Here is a 26,888-nt window from a genome sequence, read left to right on the forward strand (position 1 = left end):
TCTTTACCAGCCCTGACCAGTGTGGCTCAGTGGATAGAGCGTCGGCCTGCGGACTGAAGGGTCCCGGGTTCGATTCCGGTCAAGGGCATGTACCTTGGTTGCGGGCACATCCCCAGTGGGGAGTGTGCAGGAGGCAGCTGATCGATGTTTCTCTCTCATCGATGTTTCTAACTCTCTATCCCTCTTCCTTCCTCTCTGTAAAAAATCAATAAAAATATATTTAAAAAAAAGGAAAAAAGAAGTCTTTACCAGCCCTGACCGGTTTGGCTCAGTGGATAGAGCGTCGGCCTGTGGACTCAAGGGTCCCAGGTTCGATTCCGGTCAAGGGCATGTACCTTGGTTGCGGGCACATCCCCAGTGGGGGGCGTGCAAGAGGCAGCTGATCCATGTTTCTCTCTCATTCATGTTTCTAACTCTGTATCCCTCTCCCTTCCTCTCTGTAAAAAATCAATAAAAATATATTAAAAAAAAAAAAAAAGAAGAAGAAGAAGTCTTTGCCACGCACGGGCCACAGCAGGCTCCTAACCGGTCTCCCAGCCATTCGAGTCGGCTACCGGCCACACCCCTGCCAAGCCTCGCTGACTGACGTGGGAGCCGCGACAGCGAGCCTGATGGGCAGGGAGGGAACGGCCGATGCCGGAGAGGGAGGGACCACGAGGGACCACGAGGGACCAGGTCTGATACACAGATCCTAGGGGTTGGCCTAAGAGCAGCTGGTCACGGCAACAGGAGGGAAGAATGTTCTGGTACCGATGCCAGACCAGGGTGCGTGTGGGGCAGGGGAAGGGAAGACCAGATAGGCCAGCGGTTCTCAACCTTCCTCACGCCGAGACCCTTTCATACCGTTCCTCCTGTTGTGGGGACCCCCGATTTCATGGTGACACATTGAACATCATGAAAGCATCGTGATCAATCACAAAAACGATCTGTCATTGTAGATGTGTTTTCCGAGGGTCTTAGGCGACCCCTGTGAAAGGGGCGTTCGACCCCCGAAGGGGTCGCGACCCACAGGCTGAGAACCGCTGAGACAGGCAGACAGACGCGGCGGGGAGGGTGTGCGATGTGCAAGTCCTCGGCGAAACGGGAAGCAAGGCCGGTGGGAATGAGCTGCCTACACGGATGGTGTTGCAAGGGTGTCATCGCTCTTCCTCTATGGAGGCCCAAACGGCCCGGTCGTCGACCTTCAACTTGAGAACAGTTTCGGGGAACGTCGGTCATGGGTTTGCTCCTCAGCTGGGCTCGTCAGCTGTCAGGAATATCTTTGCCTTTGGTCACCAGGCAGATGGACCGGAGAAAAGCCGCCCACCCTGGACGGGCTGCCTCCTGCACGCCCCCCACTGGGGACCGAGCCCCCAACCCGGGCCTGTGCCCTGACTTAGCGGCCACCACCCTCAGGCTGGGCACCTGATCGCATCTCCCGGCAGAAAGCGCCACCGGGGCTGCTGCCGCTTATGGAGAAAAGGTCTGTGTGCCGGGCCAGTGTGGCTCAGTGGTGAGCGTCGACCTGTGAACCAGGTGGTCCCGGGTTCGATTCCCGGTCAGGGCACAGGCCCGGGTTGTGGGCTCCATCCCCAGTGGGGGGTGTGCAGGAGGCAGCCGGTCCGTGATTCTCTCTCATCATGGATGTTTCTCTCTCCCTCTCCCTCTGACATCAATAAAAATAGATTTATAAAAATAATAATAAAGGGTGTATTTCCATACAGGATGATACAAAGCAGTCCTGTCAGCAGCTCTCACCGTGGTAGAAGTTTCCAGTGGCAACCGACTGGTCTTAAGTTAGACGATGCCACAGGGAAGACACGGGATCCTCACGGGCTGAAGACCCGCCCTGATGGTGGGAGACCAGCCTCACCCAGCTGACCTTGACTGGCAACTCCCGCTCCTTCCAGGGGTGGAGGGGGCGGGCAGCAGAGGGTCAGGCGGTAACAGCTGACCAGGAGGAAGCGAGGCCGTGGGAGGAGGCTCGGGCCCTGAGGACCAGCGTGGGCCTGGGGGTCCATGTGACCCGCCCACCAGCCCCATGACCTGAGACCACAGACTTTTTTTTTTTATTGATGTCAGAGAGGAAGGGAGAGGGAAAGAGAGATACAAGCATCAGTGATGAGAGAGGATCACCGATCGGCTGCCTCCTGCTCGCCCCACACTGGGGATCAAGCCTGCAACCCAGGCATGTCCCTTGACCGGAATCGAACCCGGGACCCTTTAGTCCGCAGGCCGATGCTCTATCCACTGAGCCAAACCGGCCAGGGCGGACCAGAGACTTTCCGTGTTTAAGCCTGTTTCCTACAGAGGAAAATGCAATGCAAACCCCAAGGGGTAGAGATCGTGTAATGTGAGGAGGAGGAGGAGTGGGAAGGTCTACCCCAGAGGTTCTCAACCTGTGGGTCTCGACCCCTTTGGGGGGCCGAACGACCCTTTCACAGGGGTCGCCTAAGACCATCGGAAAACACATATATAATTACATATTGTTTTTGTGATTAATCACTATGCTTTAATGATGTTCAATTTGTAACCATGAAAATCCATCCTGCATATCAGATATTTACATGACGATTCATCACAGTAGCAACATGACAGTGATGAAGTAGCCACGAGAATAATGTTATGGTTGGGGGTCCCCACAGCATGAGGAGCTGTATTCAAGGGCCAGAGGGTTGAGAACCACTGGTCTAGAGCAAGGTACAGTGCTCCCGTGTCGCAATCAAATTTGCTGACCTCGCCCGGCTGGCGTGGCTCGGTGGTTGAGCATTGACGTATGAACCAGGAGGTTAGGGTTCGAATCCCGGTCAAGGGCACAGGCCCAGGTTAGGGGCTCGATCCCCAGTGTGGGGCGTGCAGGAGGCAGCCGATCCGTGATTCTCTCTCATCATGGATGTTTCTCTCTCTCTCCCCCTTCCTCTCTGACATCAATAAAAATATATTTTTTAATAAATCAGAGCACAGCCTAACACAAGACAGTTTTCTAATTTGTGAAAAAAAAATTTTTAAATATATTTCTTTATTGATTTCAGAAAGGAAGGGAGAGAGAGAGAGAGACATCCATGATGAGAGAGAATCATGGATCGGCTGCCTCCTGCACGCCCCCCACTGAGGATCAAGCCCGCAACCCGGGCATGTGCCCCTGGCAGGAATCGAACCCGGGACCCTTCAGTCCACAGGCCGACGCTCTATCCACTGAGCCACACCGGCCAGGGCACATATGTGAAATGTTTTCATGGGAGGTTTCCCAAGGGCCCGACACGAAGGCACGTACCTCCCTGTGTTCTAACGTTCCCCTCGTGTGCCGAGTGTCCGGCTGGGGGAGGGGACCCGGACAACACTCAGCACCCAGGGGCCCGGGGTGGACCCAAGACAGCTGACTCACCCACCTGCAGTGCGGGCCAGTGACAAGGAAAATAGCTTTGGGGTCAGGGACACGCCCGTCAGAAACCTGCCCGCCTGGACCTGCAGACTCACCTTCCTCTTACTCATCCCACCTGAGACCTGCCCCCGGGTCCGAGGGCGGGTCAGCCCCCAGGCCGGGCTCCCAGGCAAGACGCGGACGCCGCAGAGAGACACGTACATTCGATTTATTTGCGGGAAGTGGGGCAAGGTGTCCGCGGCCCCGGAACCGGCCGGTTGCCTCACGAGTGTTGTTTGTGCAAAAGGAGGAGAAGTGGGTGTGGGCAATCCCTCGCGCAAGAGTCCAGGTTTCCCAGCCCCCGGGGTCCCTGCGGTCAGGGGAGCTGCCTCAGGACGCACAGCAGGACCTGGCCCGCCGCCCCCAGGAAGGCCAGCCAGCCCGGCCGGGGCTCGAACTTCTGCACGAAGCCGTGTTCCTAGGAGAGGACAGAGGGCACAGCGTTAGAACACCATCGGTGGACACGAGCGAGCTGGAATGAAACGCACAGGAAGTGTCATCTCGGCGATGCAGAGGGTTCATCTTCTCGGGGGTCTTGATGGGGAAAATGAGACCTTTTGGGGGGGCTGCTAGCCGTCTGAGTCTGTGCGCCAGTCACCTCACGGACCCCTTCTCTTCTCTTTGTTTTATATTTTATTGATTTTTTACAGAGAGGAAGGGAGAGGGATAGAGAGTTAGAAACATTGATGAGAGAGAAACATCGATCAGCTGCCTCTTGCACACACCCTCTGCTGGGGATGTGCCCGCAACCCAGGTACATGCCCTTGACCGGAATCGAACCTGGGACCCTTCAGACCGCAGGCCGACGCTCTATCCACTGAGCCACACCGGTTAGGCCCCCTTCTCTTCTTATCCGACCGTGCAAGCCGCTCTGTGGCTGCTTCTAGCTACTCCCGTGCCAGGTATTTGTCAGTTATCTGAGTGGTGCTGTGCTCAAGGCCATAAGCTCCCTGCAAGATAGGTATTAGGCGCACTGCCCCTCCTCCCGCCCCCCACCCCCATCCCAGCACACAGGGCTCCCTTTTTTTTTTTTTAAACGTCTACGAAAGGTCCGGAAGCCTCATTCCAAATTTGGGAGACACAGAGGCCCAGAACGGTATAAAAAGGGAGAGCCTGCTCCATGTTTTTGCTCAGGATTTGCAGAGAAACAGTCTCCCGGAGTCCCGTGCTGGTACATGTGAGACGCCTGGAAATGACCGGGTTTTTCCTGTGCCCCCGGGACTCCTGTGTATTTTTCGGTCACCTGGGAAATTCTGTAACAGTCTCGCTGGTTTTATTCCGTCCAACCTCAGCGTCACCTTCAGGGAGCTACGTCCTGTCATTCTAATTTCTCAGTGGCCACGTTTTAAAAGGAAAAAAGAAAGAGCCGAAATTGATTTTGAAATATATTTATCAAAAGTAGTATTTTAATACGCAATTAGCAGGAAAATGATTAGTGAAATATCTGAAAGTGTTTTGCATCAGATCGTTAACGTGTATTCTGGCCCTGGCCGGTGTGGCTCAGTGGATAGAGCATCAGCCCACAGACTGCAGGGGTCCCGGGTTCGATTCCGGTCAAGGGCACGGACCTCAGTTGCAGGCTCGATCCCCGGCCCTGGTTGGGGCACATGCAGGAGGCCACCCATCAATGTGTCTCTCACATCGATGTTTCTCTCTCTCTCTGTCTCTCCCCCTCCTTCCACTTGTTCTAAAAATCAATGGAAAAATATCTCGGGTGAGGATTAACAAAATAAATAAATAAAAATAAAAGTGTATATTTTATACTTACAGCGTATCTGTTTTTAAAAAAATATATTTTTATTGATTTCAGAGAAGGGAGAGGGAGAGATAGAAACATCCATGATGAGAGAGAATCACGGATCGGCTGCCTCCTGCACGCTCCTTCCTGGGGATCGAGCCCACAACCCGGGCATGTGCCCTTGACTGGACTCGAACCCGTGACTCTCCAGTCCGCAGGCCGACACTCTATCCACTGAACCACACCGGCCAGGGCCATAAATCCCATGACTGATTCACTGGTCCCCCACCCCCCACCCTTTTAGGGCATCTGTTTAAGACGGCGGCTAACTGCCAACTGTAACTGATCGTATGATTAATGGGGATTTAGTCTATTTGTTCAGGGAAGTTAGGCAATACCACCACCACCACTACTACCAGCAAGTCCTGAGAACTCTTTGTGGAAAGTGTTTTGGGGGCTCCCGATACAGGAGTAACGGGGTTCTTCCGGCCGAGGAGGCAGGTGGCCGGGCCGCCCCCGCCCCCCCCCAGAGGCCCCAAGGCTGAGAGAAGTGAGGCAACCTGTCAGGTCACCCCGGAGCCCGGAAAGGAACCGGGTGGCCTGCTTCCCAGAAGGTGCCGCCCTCCCTTCCGGGGGGCCCCGACCCGCGGGCGCAGGCTGTGCCGTCCCCGGAAATGAGTCATTCAGGGCCAAGTTCATTCATTTGAGCTCGACTGTCCAGGCGCTGAGAAGGTGCCCCTTGCCCTTTGCCCGGCTGGCGGCCTGACTCGGAACAGCAGGGCCTCCATGCCCAGCACAGTGGCTCCTGGGAGCCTGGAAGGGAGGTGGAGGCGGCCTCGAAACGCCCTCCCGTCTCAGACCCACGCACGTGGGGAGCCCCAACCCACCCAAGGGCTCCGTGACGGCCGAGCGTGCGTGCACGGGCACACGTGTGTCCTCACGTGTGTCCTCACGTGTGTGGAGGCTCACGCCGACCCCTGGACCTCCCGGGAGGGTCAGTTCACGTCTAGGAATTCTCCCAGACAGCTCCCCACCCCGCACTGGTCAGGAGTTCCAGGAGCTCACACCATTCATTGCTATGCGGTCACATTTTCAGAGAATATTCATCCCTTCTCTCTGCTGCAAATACTCTAAGCTTTGGGGGCTCAGGGCCAGCCCAGCCCAAGCTCCCAGGGGGGCGTCTGAGCCACAGAGAAGGTCTGCCTTCGCTGGAAACCAAAACTACACCCACAGCTGAAACCTCCCCCCGCCCCTCCCCTTCCTCTGGCTTCCCACAGTCACAGGAAGACACTGACAAGATCTCACGCTGCCCCAGCCCCAGGCCAGGGCTGCTGAGTTAGAAGAATCACAGGAAGAAAAGGCCAGTAGAAGGGGCGGGGGGGGGGGGGGGGGGGCCCTCCAGCAACATGCAAAGGTCACACCAAGTTTCAAAACGTCCATGACGACTGAGGTCACCCATGGCTTTGAAAGCCAGTGAGCCAGCGGGGGGATCATCAGCCACCTGCATGGAAGTATAGGGTCTCCCCAAATTCACGCAAGATTTGAATTTTGCGTGAGCATTAACAACAACAACAAAAAAATAAAAGCCTGATTTTACTGGGTTGATTGAATCAGATTCTAATATCTGTGGCCCTTTGACGTCAATCCCTTCCATTGGATAAGCATTCCCAAGTACCAATGACGGCCCAGGAGCAGGGACAAGGAAGACCCATGAAGACCACGGCTTTGCGTCTGTGCCAGCAAAGCCGTGGAGGCCATGTACCCGATGTGCTATTCCACACATAACCCTAGACTGTATCCTTTATGAATCCATAAAAAAATTACAAATTTTAATTATAAACCTGTGTTGTCTATCAAAATTACTTCTTGCGTGAATTTTGGGACACCCTATATTTGCATCCCAGATAGTCACAGGATTCCTATAAGCCACTGAGAAGAAGACAAAATAACAGGAAAACTAGCAAATAACGGAAACAGGCAGGTCCCTAGGTAAGCGCTGGCAGAGGCCATAACCCCACTAGTCATTGGGGCGGCAAGACTTCAACCAGCTGCATTAGGACAGAGTGTGGGAATGACGAGATCTCTACAACAGAGTGTCAGGCAGCGGCGAGGGGGTGGGGGTGGGGGTGGGGGTGGGGGTGGGGTGGGCAAACACCTGATGCTCTCACCAGCTGTGCTGGGAGGGGGACTTGGTAGAAACGCTGTGGATGGTGCGGATCTAGTCAATTCAGCCCTGGCCGGTGTGGCTCAGTGGTTAGAGCGTCGGCCTGTGGACTGAAGGGTCCCGGGTTCGATTCCGGTCAAGGGCACACGCCCGGGGTTGTCGGCGCAATTCCTGGTGGGAGGCGTGCGGGAGGCAGCCGATCCATGATTCTCTCTCATCATTGGGGTTTCTGTCTCTCTCTCCCTCGCCCTTCTTCTCTGAGAGCAATAAAAGTATATATTTAAGAAAAGAAGAAATCAAGTTTTAAAAAAAGGGCAGCTATAAAATATATATTTTTTTTTTAAAAAATAAATAAAAATACTATTTTAAATACCCTCAGGTGAAGAAAAATCAGAATAAGCGCCCTGTACTAGTTTTACATTTTTTAAAAACCCTTTTTTACAAAGATGCACTATGGGTACTTTCTGTGGCTATCATCAACAGCTACGTTTTGCATGTAAAATAATTGATAACGGGGGTTACCTCTGGGGAGAGGGGAGGGCCAGGTGAGGGGGGGGGGCGTGCGGAGAAGGCGCCTGGGGACACAGTGTTTTTAAGAAGCGAAGCGTCAAGTGTCGGGACATAAAGAAAGAGCGGAGCCCTGGCCGGTGTGGCTCAGTGGCTAGAGCGTCGGCCTGCAGACTGAAGGGTCCCGGGTTCAATTCCGGCCAAGGGCACATCCCCGGGGTGTGGGCTTGATCCCCTGTGGGGGGTGTGCAGGAGGCACCCGATCCGTGATTCTCTCTCATCATGGATGTTTCTTTCTTTCCCTCTCCCTCTCCCTTCCTCTCTGGAATCAATAAAGAAATATATTTAAAAAAAAAAAAAAAAAAAAAAAAGCAGAGACACCCCCTGTGAAAGGCCCCGTGACGTGACTTCTAACAGCGGTCCCACGCAGGGCCCCGGCTTTCTGAGGCCTCGACAATAGAGCGAGCTCTCACTTGGAAGTTCTCGAATCAAGTTTCTGGCAGCACATTCCTCCTCTGATCATCAAGCGTTCACAGCCAGGATTTGGTACCTTAGACCAGCGGTTCTCAACCTGTGGGTCGCGACCCCTTTGGGGGTCCAACGACCCTTTCACAGGGGTCGCCTAAGGCCATCGGAAAACACATCTATCATTACAGATTGTTTTTGTGATGAATCACTAGGCTTTCATGATGTTCAATGTGTAACCATGAAATTGGGGGTCCCCACAACATGAGGAGCTGTATTAAAGGGTCGCGGCGTTAGGAAGGTTGAGAACCCCTGTCTTAGAAGATGGGGGGGGGGGGCGGCAAACACCAACCTGGAAGCCATGAACTTGCGGAAAGCGACACCCACCCTTTGCAACCTCCTAAGGGAACGGAACTGCATCTCCGACCGACTCCCTGGCGGCTGAGCGTCCGTTGTCATGACAACCCCAGCACGCACTGCGCCCAGGCCGGGCTGCGCGCTGCTCCCGGAGATGGGTAGAGGGTCTTGCAAACACAACCCATATATATGGGTGCCCGCCCTCCCCCGCAAAAAGGATGTGTACGCCCTTTGAGTTCATTACTGATTCCAAGTCTGTGCGTGTGAGTGTGTGTGTGTGTGTGAGTGTGTGTGTTCCTTAAATCAGCCGGGACGCCGCGAACAGAGCGAGCAGGACTATTTACCCAGCCTCCGTTCTGCCGGATCCAGTCCCCCGCCTGCGAGGTGATGAACTCGGCCACGAAGCGCGCGATCTCCTCGGACGTGTCCGCGTCCAGGTCCCGGTCCGTGTCCGGGTCCGGGTCGGGGGCGACGCGCGCGCGGAGCAGCTTCTTGGCGAGGATGCCCTGCAGGGCGAACACGGTCACCAGGCGGCCCCAGTTGACCACGCCGTCCGCGAACTCCTGGCGCACCACGGCCTGGAACACGGCCCGGGCCGCCTCCACGGACGCCACGTCCAGGTCGTCCAGGCTCGGCCGCAGCGTCCGCTCCGCGTCGCTCTGCACGGCCGAGGCCACGGCCCGCAGCAGCCGGGACACCCTGTCCGGGCCGGGCCGGGGCTGCGGCCGCTGCAGCACGTGGCACAGGTAGTCCCGGGCCAGCGCCTGGACGTAGCCGAACTCGCAGTCGCTCATCCTCCCTCGAGGGCCACGGCCCGGGCTCCTTGCCGGGGAAGCGACGGCGGCGATCTGGGGCCGGAGCGCAGGGCGCATGGATAAGGGGCCGCCCCGCGGTGACATCAGGGCCGTGGAATTTCTGTGGCATCACCGGCTCCTTCCTCCAGGCCCTTCTGCGCCGAGGCGGGGGCGAAAGGGAAAGTTCAGAGCGGCTCCTCCCCGAGACAGAGGGGGGGGGGGGCACTTCCCCATCCGGCCCGGTGGCTGCTCCAGCTGCCGGGCCCCACGCAAGGGGCGCAGAGATCGCGCGACTGGCCCCGGGGGAACCTGGCAATCCCCCGAGTCGTTCATTCAGAAACCACCCCGCGGCCGGGCAATCCCGCGGTCAAGTGCGTGCGCCCCAAATAACTGAGAACCGCCCCAAATAACTGAGCACGGGGACGCAGACTTATTTAAACACACAGAAGTACCATGACGCACAGTGGCCATGAGGCCGGGGGGCCAGATTTTTATGACCGGCCAGGTTATGGTGACCACCCCATCAGCACTTCATGGACGCTTCCAAAAATACTGAATACTGAAAACTTCCTAAGCAAATACTCTCAAGGTTCTATTATCATGATTATTTGCATAACTGATTCGCTTCATTGTACTGCTGGGGTGGTCATCATCTGGCCACTCAGTGTATGTAATATTCCCAACAATAAAGATTAAAAAAAAAAACAAGGTGGGAAGAACCCCTGTGTTCATCAACAGAGGAACGGATTAGCAAATTTAGGGGACATTATTATTATTTTTTAATCCTCACCCAAGGATATTTTTCCATTTTTTTTCCCAGAGAGGGAGAAGGAGAGAGAGAGAAACATCGATGGGAGACAGGCACCTCTATTGGTTGCCTCCCGCACGCACCCTGACCAGGGCTGGGAAACAGAACTGCAATCGAGGTATGCGCCCTTGACCAGGAATCGAACCCAGAACCATTCAGTGGGGGGAGGGGAGGGAGAAAATACTCTAACCACTGAGCAACACCGGCCAGGGCCAGAACATTGTTCAGACATAAACTGAGCCCTACAATGTGGGTGAATTTCAAAAACATTGTGCCAAGCCCGGCCGGTGTGGCTCAGTGGTGGGCGTCAACCTCTGAACCAGGAGGTCAGGGTTCGATTCCCGGTCAGGGCACAGGCCCGGGTTGCGGGATCCATCCCCAGTGGGGGGCGTGCAGGAGGCAGTCGGTCCATGATTCTCTATCATCACTGATGTTTCTCTCTCTCTCTCCCTCTCCCTTCCTCTCTGAAATCAATAAAAATATTTTTAAGAAATTACGCCAAGCGGAAAGTGCCAATATATGAAAAACCCACACTGAGCAGATGCACAGAGACAGGAAGCAGGCAGGTGCGTGGGGCATGCGGAGCGGGGGGTGGGAACTGCTTACGTGGCGCGGGTTTTGTTTTACGACTAAAATGTTTGAGAATCACACAGAAGTGGTGGTCACGCAATATTATGAACATAGCAAACACCACTGAACTGTTTATTTCTTTAGTATGTTTTTTAAAAAATATATATTTTTATTCATTTTAGAGAGGAAGGGGGGGAGAGAGAGAAACATCCATGATGAGAGAGAATCACGGATTGGCTGCCTCCTGCACGCCCCACACTGGGGATCCAGCCCGCAACCCGGACACGTGCCCTGACCGGGAATCGAACCCGGGACCGTTCAGTCCGTGGGCCGACGCTCTATCCACTGAGCCACACCGGCCAGGGCGCTTTAATATGTCTTTATTAGTGATGAGTCCACCTCCTGCCCTGACCAGGGAGCAGAAAGCAGTGCCCGACGAGGGTCCCTTGGGGTGCGCAGTGGGAGAGACGACCCCGACCCCCGCCGCTCCCAGAGCAGGGTCCGGGGTGCGTGACGGTGGGGAGACACCGCCGAGGTCCACTTCTCCTTTCCCCCAGGTGGAACCGGGGCAGAAACCCGCTGGGCTTCCGGCAGCTTCAGAGGGAACGCTGACCGCATCCTGCTCCTTCCCAGGCCCAGGGCCGGCCCAGGCGCGTTCTCCGCGGGATAGGAAGGCCTTGAGGCCCCAGCCGCTGGCATCTCCCTCGGTCCAGAGTCCAGCGCGGCCGAGCCTGACGGGTCAGAACCGCCAGGAGGGCAAGCCCACTCCCACCCAGAAGCCGAGGGCGGGGGGCGCCTGGGGAGAGGGTTCCCACGCGAGAAGTCCAGTTTCCAGGGATCCTCTGAGGGCGTCTGCACGTGGGGTCTCACCCCAGTTCTCCTGCAGTGTTGGGGAGCAGGGCTTCTGCGGGCAGACGGCGAGGGAGCTGGGGGCAGGACGGCCTGCCCACGAATGCGCCTTCGGGGTGCTTCGAATCCTCACCAGCGGGTGTTTTTCCCCTGGTTCTCAGAGAGTGGACGGGAGGGAGAGACAGAGAGGAACGTCCATGTGAGAGAGAGACACATGGATTGGGTGCCTCCTGCACGCGCCCCGACCAGAGCTGGGGATCGAGCCCACAACCTGGGCACGTGCCCTTGACTGGAATCGAACTGGGGACCCTCCAGTCCGCAGGCCAACACTCTATCCACTGAGCCACACCAGCCAGGGTTGGGGGTGGGTTTTTTTTTTATTATTAAATATATTTTATTGAATTTTTACAGAGAAGAAGGGAGAGGGATAGAGAGTTAGAAACATCGATGAGAGAGATGGGTCAGCTGCCTCCTGCACACCCCCCAGAAGAGATGTGCCCACAACCCAGGTACATGCCCTTGACCGGAATCGAACCTGGGACCCTTGAGTCCGCAGGCCGACGCTCTATCCACTGAGCCAAACCGGTTCAGCTTTATTTTTTTTAAAATGCATTATATTGATTTTTACAGAGAGGAAGGGAGAGGGATAGAGAGTTAGAAACATCGATGGGAGAGAAACATCGATCAGCTGCCTCCTGCACACCTCCTACTGGGGATGTGCCCGCAACCCAGGTACATGCCCTTGACCGGAATCGAACCCGGGACCCTTCAGTCCACAGGCTGACACTCTATCTGCTGAGCCAAACCGGCCAGGGCAATAAAAAATATGTATTTTTTAAAAAATCAATGGAAAAATAGCCTCAGGTGAGGATTAACAACAACAAGTTGGAAAAAATGAACAGCACATTTCAGGGGGATGCGCTGGTGGTGCCTCTGCTGGAGGCCCCACCTGGGGAGGGGCTGCCTCGGGTCCCTCCGTCCCCCCAGCCCACAGCCGGCAGCCGTGACGTCGCCGGAACCCTATTGTTACCACGGCCGGGAAGTCTTATACAAACGTTCCACGTCCCCGTCAGCCTGACCCGTGGCTGCGGCTGCATCGGTTTCGTTTTTCTCTCACTCGGCTGAGCGAAAGCAGCATTTTCTCTGGCTTCCCCCGCGAGAAAAGCCTGTGGGCATGGGACTTCTGATCCCCGCGCCCCAACCAGAGGGCAGGGAGGAAGCAGAAGTGGGTGCTGGGGGGGCCCCACAGGGCAGTGCTCTGGGGGAGCTGAGAGCCCGGGCCTGTCACTCAGCCAGGGAGCTGAGGTCCCTCCCAGAGCACCTGCCTCCTGCTGGGGGGCGCCCTGTCCGCGGGGGTCACGCTCCGGACCCCGTGCTCCGCTGGGGGGCCTCACACAGCACCAGAAAGCCCACCTGCCCCGAGTTCAGGGCCCCAACACAAAAGGACAGGAGGGCTTCCCGGGGGGCGGTGGGGGGGGCTCCCCGCCGTCTCTACGGGGCGAGGCAGGATGGGGTCCAGCGGCCTGGGTGCGGGGCCGGGAGCTTGGAAGTGGCTAGACCTGAGGTTGGCAAACCGCGGCTCGCGAGCCACATGCGGCTCTTTGGCCCCTGGAGTGTGGCTCTTCCACAAAATACCACGTGCGGGCGGACGGGCATGTACAGTGCGATCGAAACTTCGTGGCCCATGCGCAGAAGTCGGTATTTTATGGAAGAGCCAAACTGAAGGGGCCAAAGAGCCGCATGTGGCTCGCGAGCCGTGGTTTGCTGACCACTGGGCTAGAAGATACGAGGAAATCTGAAGGGTGTTCGTTAAGCCAGAGAGCAACTGGGCCGGACCTGCATTTTCAGTGACAGTGTTTTTGAGTTTGGGTTTGTTTATGAACCGAGGGACCTATGTATTGATTTGAGAGAGAGAGAGAGGGAGGGAGAGAGAGAAACATCGATGTGGGAGAGGACCACCGATGGGCTGCCTCCCATACCGGCCCCGATGGGAATCGAACCCACAACCTCAGGCTGTAGGGACGATGCTCTAAGCGGCTGAGCTATCCGGTCAGGGCCACAGGGTTTCTTTAAATCAACTTTCTCACCCTGACCGGTGTGGCTCAGTGGATAGAGCGTCAGCCTGCGGACTCAAGGGTCCCGGGTTCGATTCCGGCCAAGGGCATGTACCTGGGTTGCGGGCACGTCCCCAGTAGGAGGTGTGCAGGAGGCAGCTGATCGATGTTTCTCTCTCATGGATGTTTCTAACTCTCTATCCCTCTCCCTTCCTCTCTGTAAAAAAAAATCAATAAAATATATTTAAAAAAATAAATCAACTTTCTCCAGGTTTAGTCTCCAAATATAAGACCCATCCACCTCCAGGGGGCACCTGGGGGCATTCCGATGAACGTAAACATCTCCAGGGGAACACAAAGGGTCTCCACCCCCAACACGTCCCATCCCCCCTCCTGGCCATAGGGGTGGCCGTCTCGGCCGGACATCATAGTCGATGATGTTCCCGTCCTCGGGTTTCATTCATGAAAATGAAGCTGGCCCGGACGTGCTGTGTCCTGTCGGTTTCCTGAACTGGGAGAATTCTGAGACTCGTCCATGTTGCTGAGTGTGGCGTGGTCTGTTCCTTCCTCTTTTCTTTTCCTTCTAAATATATTTTTATCGATTTCAGAGAGGGAGGGAGATGGAGAGAGAAATAGAAACATCCATGATGAGAGAGAATCAGGGACCGGCTGCCTCCTGCACGCCCCCTACTGGGGATCGGGCCCTCAACCCCTGCATGTGCCCTTGACCGGAATCGAACCCGGGACCCTTCCGTCTGCAGGCCGATGCTCTATCCACTGAACCACACCAGCCAGGGCTGTTCCTTTCTTTTTTTTCTTTTTTTTGGTGAATTCTCACCCGAGGATATTTTTCCAGTGATTTTTAGGGAGAGTGAAAGAGAGAGGGAAAGAGGGAGAGAAACATCGATGTGAGAGAGACGCGTCGAGGGGTTGCCTCCTGCTCGCGCCCCGACCAGACGTGCCCTTGATGGGAATCAAGCCGGCTTGGCCTCTACCCGCTGAGCCACACCGGCCGGGGCTGGTCTGTTCCTTCCAATAACAGAGCAGCGGTCTCTGGCGAGGACGCCACAGCGGTTCAGTGTCTGTCCTGACAGTGGACATCGGTGCTGCCGACGGCTGGGGCTACGGTGGCTCCAGCTGCTCCGACCACTTGCATGGAGGCTTTTCAGGGAACACAGGCATCCGTTCCTCGCAGGCGCCGCCCTAGGAGCTGGCCTGCTGGGCCGCACGTAAGTCGAATCTGTTGACAAGGAGCTAAGGAGCTGGCTCTCCGAGTCTCTGCACGTTCCCACGTTATCTTGGGTAAATGCCTAGGAGTGGAATTTCTGGCGCAGCCATACATGACCTGTTTTTGTTTTGTTTGGTCAGAAGCTGCCAGGCCGCAGGCCAAAGCCATCTCGCCATCCTGTGCTCCGACCGACGCCCGGAGGCCCGAGCGCTGCACATCCCGCCCACACTTGGCGTTGTCGGTCCGTTTGACTTAGCCGTGCTGAGGGGGACGTGTGGTGACAGCTCATCGTGGTTGTAAGGTGTGTCTTCAAGATTAACAATGAATGCCCGGCTGGTGTGGCTCAGGGGTTGAGCGTGGACCTGGGAACCAGGAGGTCACGGTTCAATCCGCGGTCAGGGCACAGGCCCGGGTTGGGAGCTCCGTCCCCAGTGTGGGGCCTGCAGGAGGCAGCTGATCCGAGATTCTCTCATCACGGGTGTTTCTCTCTCTCATTCCCTCTCCCGTCCTCTCTGAAAGCGATTTCTATATTTAAAAGAAACAGAAACGCCGTTGAATCAGTCTCTGTGACCCGTCTGGCACTTGGCGACGCCGCCACCCCCGAGGGGTACCTTCTGTGTTCTAGGAACTCGGTTAGAGAAGCGAAAGCTTCTTGATCCAAGCCCCACCCCAGCTTAGAAAACCGGGGGGAGGGCGTTCCCAGAATCTTCTACCCCCACTTCCCATCTCTCCAGGGACTTGAACTGTCACGTGTATAAAGGGAAAAGTCACAGGCAGGGAGACCCGTACATCATTGGTCAAGTGAGGGCCTCAGGGAGCCCCCCCCCCGCCGGCCCCCCCGCCCTCCGGGGGCACAGTCCCTCCCACCGGAGCTGAGTCTCTAGACCAGGGGTCCTCAAACTACGGCCCACGGGCCGTATGCAAATACAAATATTGTATTTGTTCCCGTTTTGTTTTTTTACTTCAAAATAAGATGTGCAGTGTGCATAGGAATTTGTTCATGGGTTTTTTTTAAACTATAGTCCAGCCCTCCAACGGTCTGAGGGACAGCGAACTGGCCCCTGTTTAAAAAGTTTGAGGACCCCTGCTCTATAGGAACCTGGAGGATTAAAGGTTGAAGGTCGGGGTCCCCCCTGTGTCACTGGGGGCTGTGTCTGCGGGGCTCTGGGCGGGTGGAAGGTGAGTGAGGGCCTCAGGGCCTGGCACCAGCCCTCACCTCCCACCTCCCTTTGCGCTCACTGCTCAGGTCTCCTGCTCAGCCACAGGGGACTTGGGGTCACTCCGTTGGATAAAAAGGGGCCACGCGCTAAGCTGACCGGCTCAGGGGAGGCCTGCGTGGCGGCCTTGCAAACCCAGTGGCCTCAGGCGGCCGCCCAGGATGCTCTGACATTGACCTTGAACTAGAAGCAGCTGCGGTGGGGAGTCCCGGCCTCGGGGGGCATCTTCCCTGACCCGTCGGCCTCGGCCTCCGCTGAGCCTGTCTGTGGTCTCTCTGCATCTGTGACCACATGTGGCTGAAAGGTCACGGTCATTTCCCTTTTCCCGGCCTCACAGCCCAGGCACCGCTCTGCGGGGACCACAGACCCCTCCTTGTCCTGAGCTCACTGCTGGCTGCTAACTCCTGCACCCTAAGGAAGGGGGCAGGTGTCCATCATCTTACTGGTTAGCCAATCCCAGGGGTTCCCCGCTTCGCTTGCTCCCGCCTCCCTGACCCACCCCCAGTGGGTTTCATGTCACCCACCTCCGCCCCCTCCTTCGATCGCAACGTGTAAAAATAGGTGCAAAACAGCCATTCTCCGGAGCATGATCCCAATCGGCTGAGATCCCGCTTCCTGGCGATTGTGGGCAGTTTGGCTCAAACAAACTCACAAAGATTGTTGACAGGTTTGGGTGTTGTTATGGTAACGCGCCCCTTCCCTGCCTGGGACTCAAACCGACCCCCCCCCAGAGGGAGAGCCAGCCCAGTCCCCACCCGCCCTTTCTGTCCGTGTCCTGCCCGCCAAGCCGGTGGCCGGCCCCTGGCTGCCCAGGACACAGGGGATCCTGGGTGGACTTGAGGGGCCCCCTCCTCGGCCATGGCAGCCCCGGAGGCCACCTTCCTAGGGACGGGACGGCACGGCAGCCAGGCGGCTCCTCCCGGCCCCTCCAGGCGCTGGGCAGGCGGGCAGGCCTCCGGGGACCCCGAGGGCAGCAGGACGTTCAGGCTTTACCGCATTTTCCAACCGTGTGTCTGAGGCAGGGGCAGCCGAGAACTCAGACCTGAAGGACTTGGGTTCGAGTCCCGGGTGGAGGTGGGGGAGGAGGCGGCCTCAGGCGTCACCCTTCTGTTGAGTGTTTACCCAGAAGGCTCGGGGCTGGGCTCAGAGGGCAGAGAAAACCAGACCCGTCCTGTCCTCAGGGGTCCCCAGCCCGGAGTCAGGAGCAACGAGATGGACAGACGGAAAAGCTATTGTTAAACAGCACAAGGAGCAGGGGCGGGCGAGGAGGCAGAGACCCCGACACAAGGATTTCAAAAGGGAAAGTGAATACTATGGGGCATCTTGGAGGTGGCAGGAATGATGCCGGCAACTCCCCTCATTCAAAGCCGCCAAAGTCTTTTTTAAAAAATATATTTTTATTGATGTCAGAGAGGAAGAGAGAGAGATAGAAACATCCATGATGAGAGAGAATCATGGATCAGCTGCCTCCTGCACGCCCCCTGCTGGGGATCGAGCCCACAACCCAGGCCTGTGCCCTGACCGGGAATCGAACCTGGGACCCTTCAGTCTGCAGGCTGACGCTCTACCCACTGAGCGACACCAGCCAGGGCAAAGCCCCCAGAGTCTTAACTCTGCTCCGCAGGGCTGGGGCCTGATGCCCAGAACGAGACGGGTCCATTCCTAGAACCAGCAGAGCCAGAAATAGAACCCAGGGCCGGGGGACCCCAAGATACATCCATCAAGTGGCAGTTACAGGTTCGTCCTACATTCGCGTATGGACAGGAATGAACAGACGCAGGCATCTCTCAGCCCCGTTCACCATCACCAACTCAGGTACCAGCTCATTTACTCTGGGTTCTGGAGGCTGGTGCTGCTGGGCCCCGCTGGGCCAGCTGAGCGCCCAAGGCCGGCTCAATAGGCCGCCACAGAGCGCCACCTCGTGTTCACAAGTGGAACTGCAGCACAGGCCCAGCCGCCCTTGCAATCCAGGAGCCCCTTTCGCCCAGGGCTTCAGGTCGGGGTGCAAAGCGCTCCAGGCACCACCAGCAAAGGTCTGGCCCAGCCCGAGAAACCCGGGGCCCCGGGAAGCGGCCACAGCGGCTCCTCCCCGGGACACACCGGCAAGCCTGAGCTGCCCCATCTGTTGCATCTGCGGTAAAATTCTTCCAGTTTGAAGGAATCCCTCGTGTGGGACAGTCCTTTCCTGGGCACTGGGGGTTCAGGAGGGAAGATGTAGCCTTCTCCTTGCCCACCGTCTAATGAAGGAGGCAGCCACGCCCACGCCTCTTGTAAACCCACGTAGCAAGAGCTCGGACGGAGGGGAACACAGAATGCATTCCCTGATGGTTCAAGGGCATTGTAGTACGAGTAGGAGTTTATCAGGCTGAGGAAGAAGCGCTGATAGAGGTATGGGGAGGGCGGGGCGCGGACAGACTGCCATTTTCACATAAACCAGAACCCAACCACCAGAGGAAGAGAGGCTGGGGGTGGTCAGAGGGCAGATCATAAAAGGTCTAAAGCCATGCTAACGGGAGGAGACCTTATCCAGGGGACAACAGAGAGGAGGCGAAGGCTTTGCCCCAGTCACACGTGCACCCGAGGAGGAGCATTCCGGGAACAGGTGATGCCGAGCGAGAGAGGACGGCAGTGATAGAGGCTGGTCAGGACGCTCCTCCAAGTTCTCAATGTTTCTGTAACCAGGGGAGCCATGCTCAGCCCTGATTAAGGTCCAGTGGGGAAGAACTGGGGTTTTGGAAAAATACAGAGTTTTTTTCCTGTTGATAATGTTAACTGGTCAGTCGTATGTGCTTTTTAAAAATATTTTTTTATTGATGTCAGAGAGGAAGGGAGAGGGAGAGAGAGAGACAGACATCAACGATGAGAGAGAATCATGGATCGGCTGCCTCCTGCACGCCCCACACTGGGGATCGAGCCCGCAACCCGGGCATGTGCCCTGATCAGGAATCGAACCATGACCTCCTGGTTCATGGGTCGACGCTCAACCACTGAGCCACGCCGGCCAGGCTGTATATGCTTTCTGATGGACTTCCTTATCAAGTCATCTGCCGACTTTAAAAAGTCAAGTAAACCTAACCGGTTTTGCTCAGTGGATAGAGCGCCGACCTGCGGACTGAAGGGTCCCAGGTTCGATTCCGGTCAAGGGCATGTACCTTGGTTGCGGGCACATCCCCAGTGGGGGGCGTGCAGGAGGCAGCTGATCGATGTTTCTCTCTCATCGATGTTTCTAACTCTCTATCCCTCTCCCTTCCCCTCTGTAAAAAGTCAATAAAATAAATTTTAAAAAAATAACTGACACAAGGACTTGAAAAGAATATAAAGAGAGAATGCTCCCTCCTCTGGGCGTTCAGAATTTGACGGAGGTCGTCTGCTCTGAACCTGCGCCCAGACTAATCGGCTCAGGAAGGCGTCTAGTCCAGCTCGCTGATTTGCGATACAACAATATTAAAAAAAAAAAAAAAAACAACTTTAAAAATAAAGGGATTCCATACCTGCAGAAGGAAGCTGGCTCAGGGATGGAGCGCATTCACCGCTGCCGTCCCATCCGGCGAGGGGCTCCTGTCCTGGCGCCCCGGCCCCGGGGAGGTCCGGTCCCCGCTGCAGGGACGTGAATGCCGGCGGATGTGGCCCTGCCCCGACATCACGTCGCGGCGGAAACGACCGCCAAGCCCCGAGAGCTCGCGGCCAAAGCGACTTTTAAGCCCGGGCGACGCTGAGGCCGGCGTGACCAAACCTCGGAGGGATGCCCGGTCGCTGCCGAAATGACGTGAAGATGACGTCATGCCGCAGCAAGCGTGACGTTCAGACGCCGCAGAAAAGACGTTTAAGTCCACTTGGGGGGGCGTGGCAGGCAGCGTGACGTTTCAGCTGGACCTGTGTTGGCTGCGGAAGGGATGTGAATCCCAGGCTGATTCGCAGCCATTTTGACGTCGCAACCTATCGACAGCGCAGCCAATAGGACCTTCCTTGCACCGGAAATGACGATTTTGGAGCGCGATCCGAGTCTTCGACCTTTCGTCGCGCCAGGATGACGCTTTTTGGAACGCGACGCACACCCATCGGACCTCCTCCGCGACGGAAGTGACATTGTTTAAACCGTTCACTTGGCATTTTGACCTTCTCTGCGACGGATATGACGTCTGCCCAAGCGCCACTTTTCACTGCGCCGGGAATGACGTTTATTTGAGTGCGACCGCATCGTCCTGTTGACCTTCCCGACGATGTAAATGACGTTTAACCCCAGTTGACCTAGAATTGGCCGCCAGGTTGTTGCATCTGAAATGACGCCGTTTTACGTATTTATTATGTTTTTAGAGAGAGAAGCATCGATTTGTTGTTGCACACATTGATGCATTTATTCCTTGATTCCTGCAGGTGCCCTGACTGGGGATCAGACGCACCACCTTGGTGTACGGGCCTCGAACTCCCCTGAGAATTGGCTGGGCCGGAAGTGACTTTCAACCCCAGTGGCTATACAGCGATTTTTTGTTTTTGTTTTTAAAATTTTAATGCTTAAAATATTACAAAGAGTATTACATATGTCTCCTTTTTTTTTTCTCCCCTTGTCCTTCCCCTGCCCTTTCCTACCCCCCAGTGTCTTGTGTCCATTGGTTATGCTTATCTGCATGCATACAAGTCCTTCAGTTAATCTCTTACCCCCCAACCCTCCCCAGCCTTCCCGCCATAGTTTGACAGTCTGTTCGAGGCTGCTCTGCCTCTGTATCTATATTTGTTCATCAGTTTATAATGGTCTTAATTATCCATAAGTTAGTGAGATCATCACAGCTTTTTTTGACGTCTCATTGTGGTGGAAATGACATTTCAACCCGCCTGACACAGTAGCCATTGTAACCTGTCAGGCCGAAAAGTCAAGTCTGTGATGTGGGCCCCGCTGGACAAAGTCTTATCCGTGTGATGTCATGCCCAGGTGACCGCCTAGCCCACGAGAGGTTGTGTGGCACCTGACCTGACCTCAAGTCCTTGGAACTAAAAGGGGGCACACGGAGGGAGGTTTCTGACTGAGCTTGTTGCGGTCTATCTGCCTCCGTGGGCCTCAGCCTACTGGTCTGTGAAATGGGCCTACAGCATCCCCTGCTTGTCTGCACCCAGAGGCAGACTCAGTGTCCAGGATCACGTTTCTCCTCGCAGCCGGTTATGCTCTGTCTGCACCCTGCTTCCTGCTGGAGTCCCTCTCCCCCCTCCAGGTGCAGGCTGCCGGGGTCAACGGCTTGCATGGCGGCCCCCTGGGCCTGGCCTGGCTTCTGGTTTGGTCTGACACCCTCCGATTGAGAGCTCAGCAGGCAAAGCATGGAAATGCTTCACTTTTAAATTTCTTGTAACATAAGACTAAGTGTTGAAATTTTTTTTAGAACTAGAGGCCTGATGCACAAAATTCGTGCAAGGTGGGGGGTGTCACTCAGCCCAGCCTGCACCCTCTCCAATCTGGGACCCCTAGGGGGATGTCTGACTGCCGGTTTAGGCCTGATCCCGCAGGCAGTCAGACATCCCTCTCGCAATCTGGGACTGCTGGTTCCTAACCACTCACCTGCCTGCCTGCCTGCCTGCCTGCTTGCCCCTATCCACTCTGCCTGCCGGCCTGAGCACCCCTAACCACTCTCCCCTGCTGGCCTGATCGCTTCTAACCGCTCTCCCCTGCTGGCCTGATCACTCCTAACCGCCTCTGCCTTGGCCCCTGCCACCATGGCTTTGTTCGGAAGGATGTCCAGTCTATCCAGTCTAATTAGCACATTACCCTTTTATTAGTATAGATTCTATTTCTTCCTGTATTTTTTTAAGAAAATCTTATTGAAGCTTTCTTTTTTATTTCTCTCCTTTTTTTTTTTTGCTTAAAGTATTACAGAGTATTACATATGTCTCCTTTGAAGCTTTTTATCTTTTTGAATATTGTGAGGACCTGGGACTTGATTCTGGAAGCCCTGCTGGGTGGTAGCGTGCGCCATGCACCCCTCCTGAGTCAGACGCCTCAGGTCTGTGCAATGCCTCCTCCCTGCCCGGGTCCAAGGAAGGGGGAAGCCAACACCAAGTCTTTGCTTCTTCGCTGCCCCATCCCCGCCCCCCAACACCTAGAGGGCATTCCAGGCCTCGCCAGGCTTCAAGCATCACCCACTGACTGGCTGCACACCTCCACCATCACCATGTCGGAGGCTGGGCCGAGGACGGCAGGAGATTGAAGCCCTTAGTCATTAGCGGCGTGGAATGCTCTCACAGTTGGGGCGGGTCCCAGCTGCTAGGGGAGATAACACGGGAACACGCCCGGCTGTCCTGGAGATGTTATGGAGGCAGGCTTTGCGGGTGGGTGTGTCAAAGGGGGCAGGACAGAAGCCTGCGCCAGGTGCAAAGGCCCCGACGTCCAGCTGGGTTCCCTCATTCCCCTGGCCCACCCACTCCTGTCACCCCATTTCCTGACCTCCGAGTTCTTGAATTGCTGTGTAACTTGTAGAACCTCCCCTGCCTGTGATTAGATGAGTAAGAAAACGCAGCGTAAACAAACAGCCTTCAAATTAGCTGCAAGGTGAGCTGATGAGGGCGAGCACACGCCAGTGAGTGGGAAGCGCGTGATGCTAACCATTCCGCTTGCTGCCCTCTCTTCCCCTCCTGTCCGAGCCTCTCTGCCTGCCCCCTGGCCAGGCTCCAAGACAGAGAGACTTAGGGGGGGCTCAGGGGCTTTGAAAAGCTTTGGCAATGGGTCCCATCTGGTCCCTAGCAGGTTGTGGGAGGTGAGAGGTCAAACACCTTCAGAACATTCCTGGGGGTGCAGGCGGTCAGGAGCAGATCAGAGGCCACCCCACTGGTCCCCCTATTTGTAGCCGCAGCGCTGTCTTTTCATGGTTCGTGAAATCTTGCTTTGAAAATGAAGGAACCAGGGGTTTAGGTTAGGTCCCCTTGGTGAGGACGGAGCGGCCTGGGTGGCGCTCCAGTGAGGACACAGTGGCCACCCAGACGGCACCCCTGCAGCAGGCTTTTCCAGGCTCTCTGCCGGGGACGCCCCAACCAGCAGCCCCGCCTGAGCCCACACAGCGAGAGCCAGGAGCCGGGCTGCAAGGGCTCAAACCCCGGCTCTGCCGCTGTGTAGCTGCTCCATCCTCCGTCGCATCGTCACACTCGTCTCCCTCTTTTTCCCATTTCTGTCCTCCCCGTCTTTTTTTTTTTTTTGTATTTTTTATTGATTTTTTACAGAGAGGAAGGGAGAGGGATAGAAAGTTAGAAACATCAATGAGAGAGAAACATCCATCAGCTGCCTCCTGCACACTCCCCACTGGGGATGTGCCCACAACCCAGGTACATGCCCTTGACCGGAATCGAACCTGGGACCCTTCAGTCTGCAGGCCGATGCTCTATCCACTGAGCCACACCGGTCAGGGCTCCCCGTCTTTTTGAAAAGTAAACCACATTAGATGGCCCTCTGCTTACAACCCTTCAAAGATAGGTCATTACTTCTCGGAAGAATTCCAGAACCCTTAAAATGTCCATGGAAGCGGAGGTATGTCCCATCCCTGCTTCTTCTCGTCTCCAGGCTGCAATCCTCTCTCCTGCCCCAGGGCCTTTGCACACCCTGCTATACTGGCTCCTTAAAAGCTCTTCTCCGCTCTCCACCTGGCTCTTGCTGTGGGTCTTCATTTAGAAGCTCATCCTGCCCCCTTATGCTCACACAGTACTCTGTCATTTCCCCTCAGATCCTTTGTCAAGCTTTTTAATTACACTAGAGGCCTGGTGCACGAAATTCGTGCGGGGGGGGGGGGGCGGTCTCTTAGCCCAGCCTGCACCCTCTCCAATCTGGGACCGCTGGCTCCTAACCGCTCACCTGCCTGGCTGCCTGATCTCCCCTAACTGCTCTCCCCCGTCAGCCTGATCGCCCCTAACCGCCTCTGCCTTGGCTCCCGCCACCATGGCTTTGTCCGGAAGATGTCAAGTCTAATTCTCATATTATGCTTTTATTAGTAAAGATGTTTATTTGTGTGATGATTCGTATCAGGTTTGTGGCCCTAACTAGACTTTGGAAAGGCAGCAACCGTGTCTGATTTGCTCTTCGCTGGGTCCTTGAGGCCTAGAATCATGACACTTAAGTAGCCGAGGTAGATGCTCCGAGGATTGCTGAGTTTGAATAATTCCAGCCGGCTCTGGGCCTGACAGGAGCTGTCCTTAATCTCCTGACACCTGGTCTCCTGGGATGAGGGCAGGTGGAGAATGGCCCGGGGTGTGAGCGCCCCCTAGAGGTGGCGGCTGGGGGTGTGGGCTCTGGAGCGGTTGGCCTGCACTTGGAAAGAGTGTTCCTATCTACCAGGGACGCTGGGAACGGGAGGATCATGGACCGGCTGCCTCCTGCACGCCCCCTACTGGGGATGGAGCCCACAACCCGGGTCTGTGCCCCGACCGGGAATCGAACCCTGACCTCCTGGTTCATAGGTCGATGCTCAACCACTGAGCCACACTGACTGGGCGAGGGCTTGGGGTGATCCTTCTCCTATGAGCCTCTGTACCCTGCCAATGCCCTGCCCAGGACTTTAGGGAGCCCCGTGCCCCTAAGGGTGGGTGGATGAATGGTGCCCTAAGGGTGGTGGATGGACAGATGGTGCCCCTACGGGTGGGTGGGTAGATGGATGGATGGACGGATGGTGCCCTAAGGGCGATGGATGGACGGATGGTGCCCTAAGGGTGATGGACGGACGGATGGTGCCCTAAGGGTAATGGATGGATGGTGCCCTAAGGGTGATGGATGGACGGATGGTGCCCTAAGGGTGGTGGGTGGATGGACGGATGGACGGACGGACGGTGCCCTAAGGGTGATGGATGGATGGTGCCCTAAGGGTGATGGATGGACGGATGGTGCCCTAAGGGTGGTGGGTGGATGGACGGATGGACGGACGGACGGTGCCCTAAGGGCGATGGATGGACGGATGGTGCCCTAAGGGTGATGGATGGACAGATGGTGCCCTAAGGGTGGTGGGTGGACAGATGGTGAAGCTGTATCAGGCTGGGCTCGTTGGGAAACGGTGCGGTTGTCCGGCAGACGTGCCTGTGTGACTACCAGAGAGGACGGGCCCTGGCAGGTGCCGGCAGGGAGGGTGTCACAGGTCACACACCTGCCATCGGACGCCGGTGAGTGGGCGTCTCCTCGGGCAGCCTCGGGAACACAGGGCCTTTCCTTAACGCAGCGGAGAACACGGTGAGCGCCAGACCCTGGCGAGAAGACACGGGCCTTCACCTGGTGGGGACTCGGAGGGGATGCCCCAACAGCGAGCGCCACGCGGGGCCTCGGTGGGCGAGGAGCAGAGCTGAACGCCGAGCTCCCTCTCCCCCGGCCTGTGAGCTGCTCATCGCCAGGCCTGCAGCCAGGTCCACGGCCAGGGCCCAGGCTCCCGGGGCTCCCGGGGCTCCCAACGGCTTCAATGCCTCCTGGACACGCTGGCCAGAACCCCGGCTCACCACCCATATCCAAGCTCTCTGCACATTTAAGCTTGGTCGGGCCCGGCCGACAGGGCTCAGTGGTTGAGCATCGACCTGTGAACCAGGAGATCGGGGTTTGATTCCCGGTCAGGGCACAGGCCCGGGTTGCAGGCTCGATCCCCAGTGTGGGGGCGTGCAGGAGGCAGCCGGTCCATGATTCCCTCTCATTATTGATGTCCCTCTCCCTCTCCCTCTCCCTTCCTCTCTGACATCAATAAAAATATATTGAAAAATAAAATGTTCTCTTCACGGCCTCAGCCGGGGTCTCCAAGTCAGTGGCATCCATCCCTCCCGCCCCCAGGCCCGCCCCGGTCAGATCCACGCTGGCCGCCCGCTCTCCTCCCTCTGATCCCGAGGGGGGGGGGGGGATTAAGGAAAGACGGACAAGAGAATAATAGCCGGGTCTCGGTGGGACGCTGCTCCCTGGTGAGGAGACAGCGCCAGCACCCACAAGCCGTGTCTTTATTTTATAGCAGATGCCACGAGGCAAAGTAGGGGCGTGATCACGTTGTTTACAGCATTCTCGTGAGTTTCAACCTCACTCAACTACATGCACCCGAACTCTATCACAAGGCACCTGGGGCCACGTGTTCGGACCATAGGTTCAAGCTCACAGCCACAGCCGTTGGCTATGATTGTGCTGGGAGGGCAGGGCCCTCCAGCTGGGACTTGCACGTGGCAACGAGAGGACCCTGTGCTTTCATTAGTCCGAGGCTTGAGCCTGGCCAAAACACCATAACCCATCCATCCACCCACCCACCTACCCATCCACCCACCCACCTACCCATCCACCCACCCACCTATCCATCCACCCACCCACCTATCCATCCACCCAATCACCTATCCATCCACCCACCCACCTGCCCATCCACCCACCCACCTATCCATCCACCCACCCACCTATCCATCCACCCACCCACCTACCCATCCACCCAACCACCTATCCATCCACCCACCCACCTACCCATCCACCCAACCACCTATCCATCCACCCACCCACCTGCCCATCCACCCACCCACCTACCCATCCATCCACCCATCCATCCACCCATCCATCCACCATCCGTCTATCCATTCATCCATCCATCCATCCACCCACCCACCTACCCATCCACCTGCCCATCCCGTTGGCACGTATGAAATGCGTCACCGTGCGCTAGGCTGTGTAAATACTATCAGAAATGAGACGCTGCCAGAAGTGCCTGGGAGCACCCACATTAAGGAAACAGCCCCACTGACGAACACGTAATTACCAGCGCTCGGAGTGACAAC

At 56.4% G+C, this 26,888-nt stretch overlaps 2 protein-coding genes across 2 annotated transcripts in view; both read right to left on the minus strand.

Annotated features, from left to right (window-relative positions):
* Nucleotides 1-19,723, minus strand: part of MTHFS (methenyltetrahydrofolate synthetase) — a 50,931-nt gene extending 31,208 nt beyond the window's left edge. Inside the window, exon 1 of the mRNA XM_070400488.1 lies at nucleotides 19,643-19,723. The gene's annotated coding sequence lies outside the window, so the exon portion shown is untranslated. The remainder of the gene's footprint in view (nucleotides 1-19,642) is intronic.
* On the minus strand, nucleotides 3,550-19,720 carry BCL2A1 (BCL2 related protein A1). The gene is made up of 3 exons (XM_070400484.1): nucleotides 19,643-19,720; nucleotides 8,976-9,580; nucleotides 3,550-3,818 (listed from the first exon to the last, which is right to left on the minus strand). The coding sequence occupies exons 2-3, from the start codon at nucleotides 9,528-9,530 to the stop codon at nucleotides 3,717-3,719; spliced, it is 657 nt and encodes a 218-aa protein (XP_070256585.1). The 5' UTR covers nucleotides 9,531-9,580; nucleotides 19,643-19,720; the 3' UTR covers nucleotides 3,550-3,716.
* Nucleotides 19,724-26,888: the final 7,165 nt, after the last annotated feature.

This window comes from Myotis yumanensis, unplaced genomic scaffold (genome assembly GCF_028538775.1).
Source record: "Myotis yumanensis isolate MYYU_CA2020_CCGP unplaced genomic scaffold, mMyoYum1.0.hap1 SCAF_20, whole genome shotgun sequence".
NCBI lineage: Eukaryota > Metazoa > Chordata > Mammalia > Chiroptera > Vespertilionidae > Myotis > Myotis yumanensis.

Bases quoted from the DNA above. Each gene is read 5' to 3' on its own strand.
- BCL2A1 (XM_070400484.1), bottom strand. From the start codon at position 9,530: ATGTCACCGCGGGGCGGCCCCTTATCCATGCGCCCTGCGCTCCGGCCC. The intron at 3,819-8,975 runs GTAAATAGTCCT...GTCCTCTCCTAG, and splicing joins TCCGGCAGAACGGAGGCTGG to GAACACGGCTTCGTGCAGAA.